This window comes from Sparus aurata, chromosome 23 (genome assembly GCF_900880675.1).
Source record: "Sparus aurata chromosome 23, fSpaAur1.1, whole genome shotgun sequence".
NCBI classification, from domain to species: domain Eukaryota; kingdom Metazoa; phylum Chordata; class Actinopteri; order Spariformes; family Sparidae; genus Sparus; species Sparus aurata.
In genome coordinates this window covers 11,751,328-11,767,842 of record NC_044209.1, presented here as the reverse complement: position 1 = coordinate 11,767,842, position 16,515 = coordinate 11,751,328, and the positions used below count along the sequence as shown (strand labels likewise).

General features: G+C 41.1%; 2 protein-coding genes across 3 annotated transcripts; both read right to left on the bottom strand.

Annotated features, from left to right (window-relative positions):
• Window positions 1-303: 303 nt before the first annotated feature.
• On the bottom strand, window positions 304-4,361 carry mcrip1 (MAPK regulated corepressor interacting protein 1). 2 transcript variants are annotated; one of them, XM_030407185.1, is made up of 5 exons: window positions 4,107-4,361; window positions 3,309-3,349; window positions 2,980-3,098; window positions 1,161-1,265; window positions 304-1,064 (listed from the first exon to the last, which is right to left on the bottom strand). In XM_030407185.1, exons 2-5 carry the CDS (start codon window positions 3,314-3,316, stop codon window positions 1,000-1,002), a joined length of 297 nt encoding a protein of 98 aa, XP_030263045.1. In that variant the 5' UTR covers window positions 3,317-3,349; window positions 4,107-4,361; the 3' UTR covers window positions 304-999. The 2 variants fall into 2 exon arrangements, with proteins under 2 accessions (XP_030263045.1, XP_030263044.1); XM_030407184.1 differs by having other exon boundaries at window positions 3,309-3,402; window positions 4,107-4,354.
• Window positions 4,362-6,584: 2,223 nt separating this feature from the next.
• On the bottom strand, window positions 6,585-8,829 carry ppp1r27a (protein phosphatase 1, regulatory subunit 27a). The gene is made up of 3 exons (XM_030406491.1): window positions 8,060-8,829; window positions 7,806-7,956; window positions 6,585-7,408 (listed from the first exon to the last, which is right to left on the bottom strand). Exons 1-3 carry the CDS (start codon window positions 8,493-8,495, stop codon window positions 7,288-7,290), a joined length of 708 nt encoding a protein of 235 aa, XP_030262351.1. The 5' UTR covers window positions 8,496-8,829; the 3' UTR covers window positions 6,585-7,287.
• Between the last annotated feature and the right edge of the window lie 7,686 nt (window positions 8,830-16,515).

The window sequence follows — 16,515 nt, the reverse complement described above, 5'->3', positions numbered from 1 at the left end:
TCAATGGAATCATACTTAATATCAATGGACAGACAAAACAAGCAATTTAAATATATAAACTTTGGCTTTAAGCTTTTATAAGAATGACTTGGACTTCAATTGATAAACTGATAAAATTAACAATCATGAAATATAGTCATTGGCTGTAGGTCTAAAATCAGCACAAGCAGGATACAGCATACATTCTCCCAACTATCTGGCTTTATGAAATTCCCACCTGTGTACCGTCAGTGTACATTCTACTTGGTTTCCTTTCTCCATGTTCCAGAATCATTGTTCATTTAGGATCAATACAAGCAGGAGTACTGTAAAAGTCTTTTATTCAACATTTTGTTTCAAGGCTTGGGGGGGTGGGGAAGTTAACCAAGGGCAGCATACTCTGGGAGGTCTCTACTTAGTAAAGTCCATTTTTGAGGGCAAGAAAATTTATAATAAAAATGTTGGCCTTCTACATTGTATTTGGCTTCCAAAACCTGCCCATAAAGTGTGTATCCAATGTGATCCTTACATTACCTCTACAATTTACTGATCCAACTAATTTCCGAAACAAACTGAAAAAGAAAAAGGAAGTCAGCCCTTCTCGCATTTTCCTCCGAAGTCGTATAAGTAAAGAAAACAGGGTTTGTATTTAAGACTGCAGTCTTCTGTGTCCTGTGGAGAGTGTCAACAGTTTGTACCTCAGCATCAGATGTCAGCAAATTTTGATGACAGTTTGCATCAGTCCCGTCCACATAAAGAATGAACATATGAAGGTTTTTATGACTTGCGAAAACATGAACCAAGAGACCGGAGAATTTGTGCTCCCTGGAATCCCACTTCTTTTCTTCTTAGTCAATTGTTGAGGATAAAGAGAGAGATGGGGGTTGTTATGGTCCAGAGTTTAGAAATGAGATTGGCATTCTGTGCTAAGGGCCAACAGGGCTGACCTTCTGGCCGATGGAGGAAAAAGTTCTTGAGGATAATGGGTGGAAAAAAGCGACTCGACCATCATGGGAAAGACTAGGACTTCTTGGAGTCCTGTGTGTTGCGTTTCTTGAGGTCACTCAGGTCCACTGGTGTGAAAGCTGAAAAAGGAGACAGAAAAAAGTTGTTACCTGGCCTCTGATTAATTTAATCCCCAAATGAAATCCAGCTCACTAGTAAGGTACACTGTAACTTACAATGTAGGTTAGGATTTGGGTTCTTCTCCACATACTCCTGTGGTCCACGGTCATTACGTTCACTATTTTGCGTTGATCTGATGTCTCTAAGCACACACTGCCAGGCTGTGAAAGAGTCAAAGACAACCGGCTTTTATTACAATTAAAAAGTCTTCATCCGACCCTGCACACTTGTTAGTAATGGCATGACAAGAAAGGCTGAAGGTAAATAAGCTCAACCTAATGAAGGTGAGACAATCCCAATATCACTACATCCGAATTGACTTGCATTTGGTAACTTGTAAACTGATTCTTAAACGCTTTTCAAATAAGTGCGCCAATGCCGGTTCTTGAACTGAGCAAATTAATGCCTTGGCAGTTTGTACCCGTCATGAATGATCAGCAACAGGGGGGGTCACATATTACAAGAACACACACGCATGAGGTGACACAGGAATTACGCTGTAATGTGATCGCTTTTTTTGCATTAAAAAAAGAAGCAAGAAAAAGAAAAGAATTTGGTAAGAGATAGATTAGGATGATGGGCAACAAGAATCATTTTTACACTGAAAACATCCGTAAGGAAAACACATTTACAAACACTGAGAAGATTGTGTCTCTTTGGACGACAGAAACTGTAGGCTATCACTGTGTGCACTCCAGACAAATATATTCATGATAAGATTGGATTCAGAGAACAAAAGCAGATGACTGCAGAGAAGAGGAAGGAAGGAGAGAGAAAAAAAGAAAGAAAGGAGAGGCTGTTCTCATGGGCTGTAGCCTGCAACCCAGGCACTCAGACTTACGTTATTGACACTAAAATGCTGTCTTAAATGTTTCCTGTGTAGACCTCTAGTAGCTCTACGGGGCATTTTTTGGGGTGGGTCCCTGTTTTTTTTATCTTGTGGACACACATGCAAGTGCCTGCATGGCACATAGTTCTGCTATTGGTTTTAGTTTATTCCATTACTCTACAGGTGGCGGGAACAGGCCAAGATGCAAATGTTTTATTTTTTTCTTTAAAGGAAGGAACTGCTTTTCGACATGTTTGCCAGACCTCAAGAATACACACAAAGAGTTTTAGGGAGAAACATAATGTTGGTTTGTTTGGAAGAAAACTCCACAGGGCACCTTTGAAATCCACACAATAAACAAGGAGTGGTTCCCTTAGTTTGCCAAACAATAGTGTGGCCTCTGGCATTGTGAAGGGGGCAAGTTGACCAGCAGGCTTAAAGCAGAAATACCACTGCTGTTCTTCAAGTCGTTTTCTGACAATAGACGGGACACACAACCTGTTTTCTTGCTCTAAAATATGTTTATCTTATTAAACAGAGTCCATTATGTGATAATGTTCTGTTTAGTATAACCTATAACATAAATTAATGTAAAGGATGCACACATTCATGTTATTGAATTCAAGGTATTCTATTATAATGGCACAAAGTACAAAAAGGAGTCTGTTCAGTTTATGGCATCAACTGCTCTACTGCAAACAGTGAACTTGTCCATTTAAGAGATAAACGCTGCAGTTACATGTGGCATGAAAATGAACAATATACACCAGAAGCCCACAACGATCAGATTTGTTTAACTGGTCTGCATTAAGCACTCTGTGCCTGAATATACTATTTTTGTGGTTGTGGAACAGGAGAAGGCAAGTCAGTCATAACAGACCTATCAATAATCACCCACTGAAATAAAGCAGGAGAGAAAGTGCAGAATTTCAGAAAATGAATTTCATACATTTAAATATAAAACATCTACACAGACCAGGGGAATTGAACCAGCATCCTTCCGGTAACAAGATAATCAAGACCTCAATGTGAAAAGGAGTACTTACTATCATGTATAAAGCGCACATTTTCTTCATGTGCTGGGGTGAAAAGCTCCCCACTGTTAGTAGGGGATCGGGGGCTTGAAGTCCGCTTGTAACTATTCACCATCCTGGTAGCAGATGAGCTTAACAAACATGAAAACAGTAACATTAGCAGCAGCAACAGACATCTACAGATCTTTTAACTTATTTGTTTACTGTAAACTAAACTTCTGATAAAAAAAACCGTCTGCCTCTAAAGCCCAAAGCATTAGGTACAATTACATATGATGAAATGTAAATATCACTTTTAACACTGACTCATTTGTGCTTGTGTGCCACAACTTGTTACAGACCTGGTCATTCTGTTTGCAGTCTGTACTCGCTCCTCGCTCCTCTATGGTGAGTGGATTTGAAGAATACAAAGGTTCAGAAGTCCTCAGCTGAATTCTAGCAATTACAACAACCACTTGATCTAAGAAGTCAGTTTCTAGATGACATTACACGAAACTACATTTACACCAAAGTGATCTATTAGAAACAGTAAACTGGTTTCCACTGCTGGTTAGCCCACACGGTTCGTTTAGCTAGCTACTTACTAGTCACTTACGATTAACTGTAACGTTATAGTTCTGATGTAAAATAACATTAGTAACAAAACGAGTGTTCTTATTTGGATGCGTTAATTAACATCTAAATCGCTAAGATACGCCGTGCGCCTGAAATAAATTAACACATGTTGACGTTAGCTAGCCTGGAGGCTTTTGTTTACGTTTTTACTTCAGTAGTGTTAGCAGCAAGCTACAGAGCCAAACACAGTAAGTTAGCCACTGCTCATGTCCATGAATAAAAATGTGTTTTGTCTATACAATTATTCTGTTCTTTCGGATTCGTGTCGCCCTATAGCCGAGACCCGAGGGTCAGCTAACTATAAATTTGCTGACACAATAATTTCGGCTAACTTTAGCTAGCTAGCTGCCTCGCTAGCTGGTGATTTACATTGTCTTGTCGTAACGTTAGCTTGCAGCAGCTAATATTTTGCAGGCGTTACCGGGCCCAGATAATATTGAGAAAGACACACGGTGCCTTTATTTAAAAAATGTAAAAATGTACAGTAAAGTTAAGTGTGTTAAGTGTTAAGATATTCAACAAACCTTTTTGTGGCCCTTCCTTTCAATTTCTTTATTCAGAGACTGTACGCCGTCAGACCTGGCTAAAACGTTGCCAATGCCAACCAATCATTTCCGGTAAAAGACACGGAAGTGAAAGAGCTCTCAGGCTCTCATCCACAACATAGGACCTGGGGGGTATTCCAGAAAGCGGGTTTTGTGAAAACTCTGAGTTTGTTAACCCTGAAATGAGAGAAACTCTAAGTTTCCAGTTCCATAAAGAGAGGTAACTTAAACTCTGGGTCTGTTACTGCGGTAACTTACTCTGTGAACATAACCTGCTCACTGGCAGGTTTACCTGAAGAAACCCTGAGTCTGAAGGAGCTGTCTGACAGCGGCTGTCCTTTCCTTCTCAGTCCGATCATGTTGAAGCAGAAATAATTCGCATAGTTTTACACCAGGAGGAGAATTTAGATTCATTTAGATGAGCTCTCACTCCCTGACGAGGCATGAACCGAGCAGCAGACCGCTTCTCATCAGTCCGTCATTTTTATTCGCCGGCTGCACAGCGACTATCAGGCTACACGTCATTGCTGACGTGCTCTCAGATCTGAACAATCCTCTTCGTTTTTTTCTTTTTTTTTTTTTATATCACTTCGCAGGTTAATCAATCACCTTCCAGCAGTCAGAAAAAGAGAAATAACTCACATTTCATTTAGCTTTCTTTATTTCCCACAGATAACTACCAAAGTAACCATCAGTATAGCCTATTGTATTTTTTCCAACAACGTAATTTCAAAGTCCGTGTTTCTAGCCGCATTGAGTGTAAGATTAAATGACTTCTAGTTCAATCTGTAGACAGTAAATGTGTGTCTGCCTCTAATGTTGGGTCCTGGGGGTGAGTGACGCCCTCAGCCTCTGGTTACCCAGCGACCTGACTCAGGACCAGCTCCTCTGCCTCTGTCGGACGTGCTGCAGGTGGAGGTGAGCACCACTTCACGTTCATCTACTCAGCAGGATGTTAGGACACAGATATGTGTTAAACAGCATCTGTTGGTGATAAAAGCTACTACAAGTTAAAATATCCACTGAATAAACTTTTACTTCGTTTAATATGTGAAATAAAACCAAAGTGAGGAGCCATCGTGTTTCTATATGTCATTTTAAGCTGATTTAAATAAATTAAAATATAATAGCCTCAAATAAAATAAAATAAAACAAAACATTGAACAACAGTAAACCACTTCCTCAAAGGCTAATATAAAAGAAAGTGATGTTAAATCCAAAATGAAAAGAAGACCACATCTAAAACTCTGTCAGTGATTTTTATTATGGCCGCAGCCGTGTTACTTTTTTTTTTTTCCCCATAAAATGTCTGCTTCCTGTATTCTCCCCTGTTGCCATGGTGAATCACAGTATCGGAGCTCCATTGATGATGGCTTTTTACTAGTTGTCAGGAACGAGCTCAAGTCAGAGTTTACATACTCAGAGTCGACTTACCTAACTCAGATCAGCTGTTCTGGAACTGAAAACTCAGAGTTTCACTTCCCAGGGTAAGTCAACTCAGAGTTCACGGTTAGGCTCTCTTGTTGAACCTCCTTTCTGGAATACCCCCCTGAAGGATAACACTCCTTTACAGAATAACAACAGCAACATCAACCTTAATAATAACAACAACATTAACAACAACAACAACAACAACAATAATAAGAATAATGATAAGAATAATAATAATCACCACACACATACTGATGCAATGTAACTAAGTACATTTACTCAAGTTCTGAAGGCTATTTTATTACAATTTTTAGCTACTACTTTCACTTATTTACATTCTGGAGGGCAGTATTCTACTTTTACTCCACTGCGTTTATTTGATAACTTTACTTACTGGTTATTTTGAAGATGGCATAATACAAACAAATACATCAATCGATCAATATTCAGACAGCCACATAAGTGATCAACCAATAGTATACAGTATATACATACATGTTGATATATATAATTTTTACTTTTAAAGCTCTACTTTTCATTCCTCACTGGCAGGAAATACTTTTTATACTTAGTCCCTTTAATATCACATTCTTGAGTAGGCAGCTATTCATATGGACGTCTTTCACTTATGCCAATGTAACATTTTTTACACACGCGCACACACGCGCGCGCGCACACACACACACACACACACATTGATTTACATTGTCTTGTCTCAAATTACTTCTTTCCAAAATCTCTCCTTAAATGAAAATTTACATTCCAGTGGTGTTTTTTAATTGCTTATTTATTGCTTTATTACAGTTTTAATTCCAACTTAGCTTGCCTACTATCACAGTTTTAAAGCATCAGCAGCCAAAACCTGACTAAAGTTGCTACACAGGTATAAAAATCTTTGAACATAGTAATATTGCACTTAATAAAGAGGATGGCTGGAAAGCTACATCTTGAAGTGATGGTGGTCCCCAGTTCTTGTCACACACTTTTATTTTTTTTCCCTAAACAGAAAACACACCAGCAACTCAGTCATGTTTATTAAAAAATTCTCTTTATTTATGAAAACGTACAAAAATAATTATTGAAGAGAAAAGTATAAGACTTTCATTGCCGACATTCGTGTTTCTACTACAGGAAACAGCAGCGATACATTAGGGGATAAAACTGCAGCATAAGAGTTTGTACAGGATCAAATAGATATTTTGACCACCAACAGAGTATCAGATATTTACAATGGCTGATCCTCCTGCCCAGCAGTGAAGATATGTAACTGTATCGGGTAATTTTTCTTCAGAAATGGACTGTGCACGCAAGTAAAGATGACTTTTTGATTCAGGGACACATTGTTGGTATCGTGTTTCAGAGGCTGAGCGTGAAGACGTGGAGATATCTGTTGATTAACATCTGCAGCACTGGTGCCATGAAAAACACACAAATGCACAAAATAAAGTAAAACAAAAGTAGATTCAAACAACCAAAATGATAAATACAGCTTGATGGAGTACTGCTTTAAGGCTATTATTAAAAAAAATAATAATTGCATATCAACTTGTGCTGCGCATCTTGCTTTACAGGATCGGTGGCAGGACCTCACTGCTACAAGTTTCTTTGATACTGTACACTTCTAAATACGTTTTTTTTTCGTCCTCTCCAAGCGTCTGCTCAGCTTTCTTTCTTTCTTTCTTTCTTTCTTTCTTTCTTTCTTTCTCTCCCGGGTCCATTCAGTGCCCAGTCAGGCACAGCCCGCCTCAAACAGTTTGGCCAGATCTTTGTAGTCTGGGTCGATGAGGTCCGCAGGCTTCTCTCCACTTTCGTTCTCTGCCTCTGTGCTGGCTCCCATCGACAGCAGATACCTGAAGAATGAAGCAGAGTATTTGTTCCACAGAAGTTCTCAGATTTAAAGAACGATACAGTTTATCATTACTGCAAACCATCTTTTTTTTATTCTTAACTTTCTACTCATATTTCAACATTTTCCCCTGTTTTAATCCCTTTTGCTCACTGCTGAATACCATGTTTATGTATTGTGTTGCAGGGTTATATCACAGTTAAACGTTTCAGTGTTCAGAAACAATCTACCCGTGTCATATCCAGATTTTTTCCCACCTTTTTTTTTAAATGTCATTGCAACAAGTTAAGTGTGCATGATTTCAGTTTCACGTGCCTCTTTCTGTTCGTCATTAAAACTAAAGATGGGTTTTGTAGGAATTAGGTATATTTTCCCTGCTGACAAAGCAAGTCATGTGTCACCTGGCGATTTCGGGGTAGCCGTCGCTGCAGGCCATGTGAAGTGGCGTCCAGCCGTCTTCGTCCCTCTGATGGACATCGGCGCCATATTTCACCAGCAGCTTCACCACCTCCAGGTTCCCAGTCAGCACGGCTTCATGCAGTGCCGCCATACCTGCGCACAAGATTAAGTCACTCCTCTGCTGCAGCACCGATATTAGGCCTGTTTCTTATTTCACATCTAGTTTCAAAGTAAACACTGTGGAGGCTTTGCTCACCTGAGTGGAAGAGCGTATCCACGCGCACCTTCCTCGCTCTCATGAACCGACCGATTTGCTCCAGGTCCCCCCGCCTCACTATATCCTGGAAGATGATGTCATTGGGGAAGTGCACAGTCCTCTTTGCGGGTGTGACGGGTATCACGGGTGCCGGACGCTCCTGTTCCTGCGCGCGCTGTGTTGAACTGTACCGTGAGCCCTTGCTGTACGAGGGGACGTACGTCGACGCAGCCTTGTAGGTGGACGTGAGGCGTGATGGCGTGTAGTGTGTCGAGCTGTACTGTGTGGGCGTGTACTTTGTCGTGGAGGTGTATGAGGGTGTGTAGTGCGTCGGTGTGTAGTGTGAGGGGGTGTAATAGGACGGCGTGTGGTACACTGGCGTGTACTGCGAGCTGCGGGTGTACGTCGACACTGGCACGTGGTAGTTGTACTTCATCCCGGCGGTGGCTGCCACTCTGCCTCCCCCTTTGCTGTGAGCCCAGGAGGAGGGACGCGAGAAATCCACGAGAGAGAACACACCAATCCAAACAAAGAGCAGTATCCTTTGCTCCGGGTCCCTTCACCCTCCTCCTCGCTTGCTTATTATCCTTTTAGTGTCCAGTTGGGGTTGCCCTCTACTGTGGCTGTAGAGTACAAAAACTTCAATCCTTCTTTTGGCCTGTACGCTCCTTATTCTCTCGCCCGCTGGGAGTCTCTCCCATCCGAGGTTTGAAATGATTTTTCACACTGTGCGTTTACTGTTGCACAGAACCGTTGTCTGATGGGGCAAGCGGGGAGAGGAACCCTATATACCCTCTGTTGGGCTATTTTGGGGCCTAAGATCCAGTGACTTCAGCCTAGAAATGAGTGGCCATCGTGCAGCTCCTCCCCCGGTGCAGTCACATGCCCTCTGACACGGCACCCACCCCCAGATCATAAAAAATGTTGACAACCCAAATGTTCCCTTTGAGTTCCTACTTCAGACACATCTTCCCGCATAAACATCTAAACAGGTATGATTATTGTCAGAGTTACATTTAGCCAGAATGCGCAGAAGACTTTGAGCTCGGTTATCTTTTACTATTTTGAGCTTTTCGTTACGTTATTTTGGTGCTATTAATGGGAATGATTTATGGCGGGACACATGAACAACAGCAAACAGCAAACAGCAATGGCACGTGATTTTCTTGTGGCATGTGTTGTTGATTTCTTCTGCTTACGTCATTCCCGATGTTGCAATAATGTCTGCAAAAACACACACTCTTTACTAATAGAAGGAAGACTCAAGAAGGATTTTCACTGACTAAGTTTAAACGAACAAACTCTTTAATTTCATGACCGCATAAACTGAATAAACAAACCCAGGAACACAGTTTTACACTATTTTACTTTGTTTAGATGTGGCGGACCCTGCCACCTTTCTAGATTAAAACAGTGTTCTGGGGACCCTATTTTCCTCTGAGAACAGCGTGTTTCATGTTCCCCCGGCTGACCTGCAGGTCCGTCAGGTGACACTTGCCCTTTGCATCATAACCAGATACACCAATAAACTTCGTCTGCTGAGGAGGCTGGTGTGGGAGTGCAGTCAGGACCGAACTGAGGGGGCAAAGCCACTAAAATGTAACCTCTCCCCTCAAATGCCACTGAAAAGTCACATGGTTGCCAGAAAGAAGGCTATTTACAATACTGACCTATTGCCACACATGGAAATGACAATATATTTAAAATATATGAGGCAGATACGGCAATAATCCTACAGAATAAGGATAAGAATAACAGTATTTTATCACTGAGTACATGTCAATGGCGCTATAACTTCGTTCTGGTGGCGCCAGCTGTCTCCTGACAGACTTGTTCGATGGGCCGAGCTGGTTGTTACTGGTTCCCAAAACCTTTGGAAGAGGACTTGGGCATTTCACAGACCATGCCAATGTGAGAGAGGAAATAGCATAGCTGCCATCCTCAAGTTTTTGTTTCTCACCATGACTCCAAACACTTGAGGTACGACCTTGCCCCAGAACCTGATCCCCCCTGTTGTAACTTGCAGCTATTCTAATGCGTCCCTGCACATCCAATCGTATAATTAATCATTTTAAGGGCACCTGCTCGCCGAACTTCATTTGTTCACAACACTGCGCTTTATACATATTTCCAGTTCTGTGTTATATAACCGGAGGAGGCAGATCACATGACACAGATTATCCCAGCAGGAGATGATCAATTAATTTCTCTCATGGTAAGAGTTGACCCCAGCTCGGAATAACAATACGATTCATTATTCATCACCTCCCCACACTACTGGTCTCTAAACAGGGGGAACAGTGGGAAAGAGGCTTAGAGCTAATGTCTAGACAAATTGGAGCGAGAGTATTGAAATGTTCACAGCTTGAGGAAGAGACTTTTGGAAGCAGATATCGGGTTTCACAGTCTCATATATGGTCTTGAGGGGGTGCAGGGGCGTCCCTGAACCATGGTGATACTCCTTCCAGATTCTGTCACTCCTCTCCACAGCAACTTCCCTGCCAGAAGAACCTCAGCTGGGGGAAAATGTTTTTCTGTCACAGCCCCGCTGTTAAGGCCTACTCTTGCGGTCAAATGCCAGAAAGAGGTCTCACACGTTATGGCTTCCTGCTATACATAGTGCCATGCCGTCCTCCCCCGCCCCAGCAGGCCTTTAGGGTATTTGTTATGATCTGTCAGATTACCCAGAAGTCAGGGGTGACAACGTTCAGGTGTGTGGAACAACGCCAAAGACATTGTTTGCAGCAATATCAGCTCCCTCAATGTGACCTCTCAGTCAGTCCATATGGTCCCAAGCATGTAGTGCAAGGATGCCTGCTTTATTTATATATATTATTTATACAGGACCATGTCTGTACGCTCAGTGTGTCTAAAGCAGGGGTGCCCAAATTCTTTCCCCTGGAGGGCCGTGTCTGAGACTTAATTGGGGGCCCAATAAAACAACATATATTTTTTTCACTTGAAACATCTGGTGGGCCGATCGAACCTTATGATGGGCAAACTTTGACACACTTTGAGCTCGTCTGGTCTAAAGGCTCAACACTATTCCGTTATCCAGTGTTATTGCTCTTTTCAGGGCTGTATCTAGGGTTTTCTTGCATGTCAGGCTGTAGGCTTTGACTACATGCCAAAAATAAAGTGTATTTCACACATTTGAATTTTTTAATAATGTATTTATTCAGGTACCCATTCAATTATTTTGTCTCCATACATGAGGATGTAAAGAATTTAGATTTAATTACTAAGCCCTTTTTTGAAAGTCAGATTTGAAGGTCCATTATGTAGGATTTGATCAGCAGAAATATTCATAATTATGAATAATATTCAAACATGTTATGTTTTTGTCACCTTATATAGTGGACAGAGGGAGTGGTGCCTCTTACACGGAGTCCACCATGTTTCTACAGTGGCCCACAAGGACAAACCAAACAGTGGCTCCAGAGAGGGCCTTTTTGCGATTTTAGCAACAAACCTAGGGGGATGGTAAGGGAAATCTGCAACATCACCTAGATGCCCGTAAATCCTACACACTGGATCTTTAAGTGTATTGAAACAAAAGGTGTAGGACTCCACTTATAAAACATCCACCGGGTGCTAATTGTTAATGACAGGATGTAAACTCCCCCATGGGCTGTAAAAAAAACTCACATTCCCTGAAAAAATAGCTGTAAAGTACAGAGGACATGACCTCAGTGGTCCCAGTGGGAGCTGCAGCCCGCTGTGTGGGCCGATCGACTCAGTCTCGCTTTCGACAATCCATACTAGCGTCAGGAGGATTGATTTTCGGCATCAGAGCGCTCCTCCTCTCAAGCTTTTGCCTCCCTCCTGCTGCAGCTCCCTAGTTCAGAGAGTTCACACAGGAAACACATTTAACATCGAAAACATGTAGAACACAACAAGTAATTAACAGAGTAAGGGCAAGTGCCCACCATCTATTTGTTTGGTTTTTAACCTTGCTCAGAGCGTTAACTGATATGCATGCTTGCTTACACACACCTTTTTTTTTAACTTTTACATGGACACATGAACACAACGGACACAAGTTTGACTCCACAATATCATTTTCTTCCTCATATCAAATGCTTAAAAGTCATAATATCGATACAAATTCTCTGCCAGTTCTAAACAGTGCACCTTCAACAAGCAAACTCAAATTCTGACTTATTGTCAACAAAATACAGCTGACAGTCTGTCAACCGGCTCCACCGGTGATCCATTTGCGTCACTTTGCTGCAGCTCCTTGGCTCCGTGCGGCGAGTTATTCAGAGATAAACAGTACAGGACAAACAGACACACGAAGCCCAAACCAAAAGAATGGCAATTTTAATAGCGACCTGTCACTGAGGCTTATCACTCGGCTATACATGTTAGAAAAAAGCCAGCTATGCATTCCCTAACACTCAACTGCCTCTCGTGATGCAGGTAGGATTCAGGTTGGTGACTGCACGGCCTAAAAATAAGAGCCACAGACCGTCTTGTCCGTATAGCATGCTGCGTATGCAGGCTGCCATCCTCGTAAACATTGACGTCTCAAAAAGGTCAGTGTAACACAGGTCAGATGTGTCTGAGAAAATTCAGTTAGAATGATCCATATGTGTGAATAAACATGGTGTAGTTTCACAGCTTTGTGAGGACTCTTAGCAGGAATCTCAAATAGAAGTCGGGCGATAACGGAAGGTACATCTTTACAAAAACACATCCTGATCTCCGCTGCCCCTCTCAAGAGGCTTCGTAAACCTTTTTTCCCAGAAACCACCCTGATGTCACACGCTGGCCCCGTGGGTGACAACAGGAGCAGTGATGTGTTTCTTAACACGCACACCTGGATCACTGGAGTGATTAGTCTCTGTCTGGACCCACACAGGCCCCAGCGGGAGATGAGCTACTCGCCCGGGCTGAAGAAAAGTATCTGGTTACGGCACGCGCGTTGGGCTGAAAAAGAGGAGTTGGAATCTAAATCAGGAGCGTGTAATCCTCTGTCGGTCTGTGAGAAAGAGGGACATCAGACGCCCGCAGCTGTGGAGATGGTTCCATGTTGGGAGGGTTTAAATGAGGCACGCTGGCCTTAATATTCACTCCGAACTCTTTAACACTAGAAAAACCATATTTGTGATATGTGTCACTGTAGATCTCTGATAGATGAGCTTGGCAACACTTTATTTGATGGTACACATATTAACCATTAGCTTGTTGCTTATAATCATAATAAATTAGTGGTGTATTGGCTCTTTATTAGTCATTATAAAGCACTTATAAATGCCTCTGGATGACTATATTCTACACCTACTTAGCAACTTACTGAGAGTTGTTCCTCAATAACACCCTAATTACAGATTGATAGTAAATAAGTGGGTTGTAGTACATGAATTACAATCTTAAAGGTTAACTCCTCTTTCTCTGTTCTTGGTTAAACATCAAGGCCAAAAAATAATCAAGCTCTCATGTGAAATTAAAGCTACAAACTAAATTCTATTTATGGGAAATGACTGTGTTTAAACAGTATAATTTGTGGTGCCCCCTGCTGTCAGAGTGATACGGTGTTTTTAGGATTATTTCGTACAGTGCAAACAAAATGTTAATCTCAATTGATTTGACTGACTGGTGTTTAAATATAGTTTAGAAAGTGGCTCTAAAAGCAGAAAACAAATAGATAATAAAGATTGTACAACCAATTCATGTTAAATGAAGGATGTGGAGGTCAACGGATGTCAACATAATCTGTGAGGTCATTGATGATGTCATCAGCTCTCCTTGAAAAGTAGTACCTGTGATGAATTTACAGGTTGATCCCCTTCTTTGGAGGAGTGATCTGCGCTCTGGCTGAACCAGCATTTCACTGCGGCATGGACAAAGTCTACAACTGTCTCTCTTCAGGGCAACGAAGGCCCCGTCACTGCTGAGGTGACAGACGACAGGGTGGCAGGAGGGACAAACCGTGAATCTAAACCAAATCAAAACCTACTTGATTTGATGCATAAAGATGAAATATTGATTGGGAGTTGGAGTTGATGGAAGCTTCAGTGTTTCCAATTACAGAAGGCCCTCTGATAAACCGCGGACAGTTAATCAACAAAGAGTCGAGTTCAGGAGTTTCAGAAAAAAACTGAGGTTTTAAACTTGTACAAGAAATTCTCCAGCCAAGAGGTCCCAACACTGTATACATAAGAGTATTTTGCTGTGTATTCAACGTTATCGACTAAGGGTTGGATTGTTTCTTATGGAAGTTATCCTCAAAGAATGAAGTCCGACTGGAAATAACCAGTTATCTTGGAGGTGAGGTTCTTCCTGTTGTATTCACCTCTCCTCTCTCTCACTTTGGCTACTTTAACTCTTCAAATCTTTTAGAAAATGAAAAATGCCAATTCAAACATCATCAACGAACTGTAGCTATGACGGTGTTGTGCTGAAATGCTGATGAGTGCAAACATTTGTGGTATTAGACCAATACAACGATAAGCTGTTTCTTTTATTCGGTGGTCATTGAGTGAAAACTCTCAGTTAACGGCTTTGTAGTTGCAGAATATTGACAATAGACGATAACATAATGGACACCAGGGAATGGTAACGATGCCCTACATCAGTGCTCCTGGTGGATCCTCGAGTGCATGTAGACTACAGAATCATTTTGCGTGAGGAGAATTCATAAACCTGAAAGTCCCCCGCACAGAGCCAAGTGAGCACATCGGACAAGCCAAGCAAAAGTAAATTGAGCCATTTGCAGTTGAAAATGAGCCCAACAGCCATCTGGTCCCACATACGTGGCATGACCTTCGTGGTTCCCGTGCCTCTGGACTCTTAAGTTGCAGAGCCCTCCCAGTCATGAGCGCATAGTTTCCATGGGAAACGCTCCATATACATTACCACTGAGTGAATTCTTTAAAACGCCACGCTATTCAAAAATGGTATTCATAATATATGTTTGACACTATTTCTTTTAAGTTCAGTTAAGTTCAGTTATAATGGATGGATCTTACACTGTTACAAAAAGGATAGTGAGTGATACATGTTTTCTAACAGCTGAACATGGCAGTGGTCGCCAAATTTGATTTCACACATTCAGTTTTAAATAGAATATTAGTCAGTGTATTCAATATTAAAGGGGTCCTTTGTAGTTTTTGAGAAGAAATTCTAACATAATATTTATAATATTAATGATGTAATAAAACAAACTCGGAAATATGTTTTTTCTGCCATAACTGAATGCATAATCCGTTCTCAAAGGAAAAAAAGGTCCCCAGAACACAATTATAAAGAGTAGAACATTAAAAATCTGTCTTCATCTGTAAGACCAGTTTGTTTATACAGTTTATTTAATCTTGGAAACGAAGAAGCATAAAGCTCAGTCAATGAAGAAATTCCTCTTGTTATAAAAATGTATTTTCTTTCTTTTCTTTTTTTTTTTTTTTTAAGATTTTTTGTGGTATAGACACCTTTATTAGCAGTAGACAGAGAGGAAACATGGGAGAGAGAGGGGGCCAGAATCGAATCAAGGTCAGCTGCGTTTTATGGCATGCGCTCTAACCACTCGACCACCTGCGCGCCATAAAAATGTATTTTCCACAAAACTACACATTGCACCTTTAAAGTTTTGTTTTTGGAGACGAGGAACTCTACTCAGCTGCTGAAAACAGTGTCTTCTGTTTCTCTTGAGGGAGATCTTAAAAGTTTGAAATCAAACCAAACATGATGACACAATAATATGTTAGATACTTCTGCCTCAATTTATTTATTTATTTTCCTCAAGGTCTTATTATTGTTACTTAACACCTCCCCCATGTTTCTGCTCTCTTCTTATTATTAAATGAAATGGATTTCATTTCCAATCAAATGTACGTAAATGAAATAAAATCAATGCATCAAAAGATACAATGATTAGGAGTGTTTTTTTTTTCTTTTTTTTCTTAAAGCATTTTTACTTATATGCAATAACCACATAATGGTAAAGTTTAAGAAATGGCTGTAAAACCCAACCAGATGTAGATATAGTGTTTTTGTTTTGCATTGCCACAATAATCAGCAGGTCAATCAATCACGTGTAATGCAACAAGACTAGGAAGTAATAAGATATGGACAAATGTGCTGCACAGATAAGTAGTTACATAAACCAATCACCTTCTCCTCTAATGACCTCCAGTGAGAATAGAACACAGCGGCACTGTCACGCTGGTAATCACTGCTTGTAATATCATGAATGTTTTCGGAGAGTGTTAGTTACTAACTGTGAATTGGTCGATGAAATGTGCAAACTGTGACCTCGATTCAATGCCAAGCCTTGTAACTGACTTACAATGGGAATTAATTGTGAGTTATTTATCGAAGCGATGGTATTTCATAGCCCGTTTGTCGTCCTACATACTGCTCGCTGGCGCAGGCTCATTTAAGAGTCGTGCTGGGACATTAAAGACGAGTGCCTGCAGTGGAGAGCAGTACAGGTTTGTGTCTATTCAATTGTGCAT

Coding starts and splice junctions, on each gene's coding strand:
- mcrip1 (XM_030407185.1), bottom strand. Junction 1,266..2,979: donor TGTGCGCTTTATACATGATA/GTAAGTACTCCT, acceptor ACTCTTTCACAG/CCTGGCAGTGTGTGCTTAGA. Junction 1,065..1,160: donor CCCAAATCCTAACCTACATT/GTAAGTTACAGT, acceptor CTCCTTTTTCAG/CTTTCACACCAGTGGACCTG.
- ppp1r27a (XM_030406491.1), bottom strand. CDS start 8,495: ATGAAGTACAACTACCACGTGCCAGTGTCGACGTACACCCGCAGCTCG. Junction 7,957..8,059: donor GGATACGCTCTTCCACTCAG/GTGAGCAAAGCC, acceptor TCTTGTGCGCAG/GTATGGCGGCACTGCATGAA. Junction 7,409..7,805: donor GGCTACCCCGAAATCGCCAG/GTGACACATGAC, acceptor TTCATTCTTCAG/GTATCTGCTGTCGATGGGAG.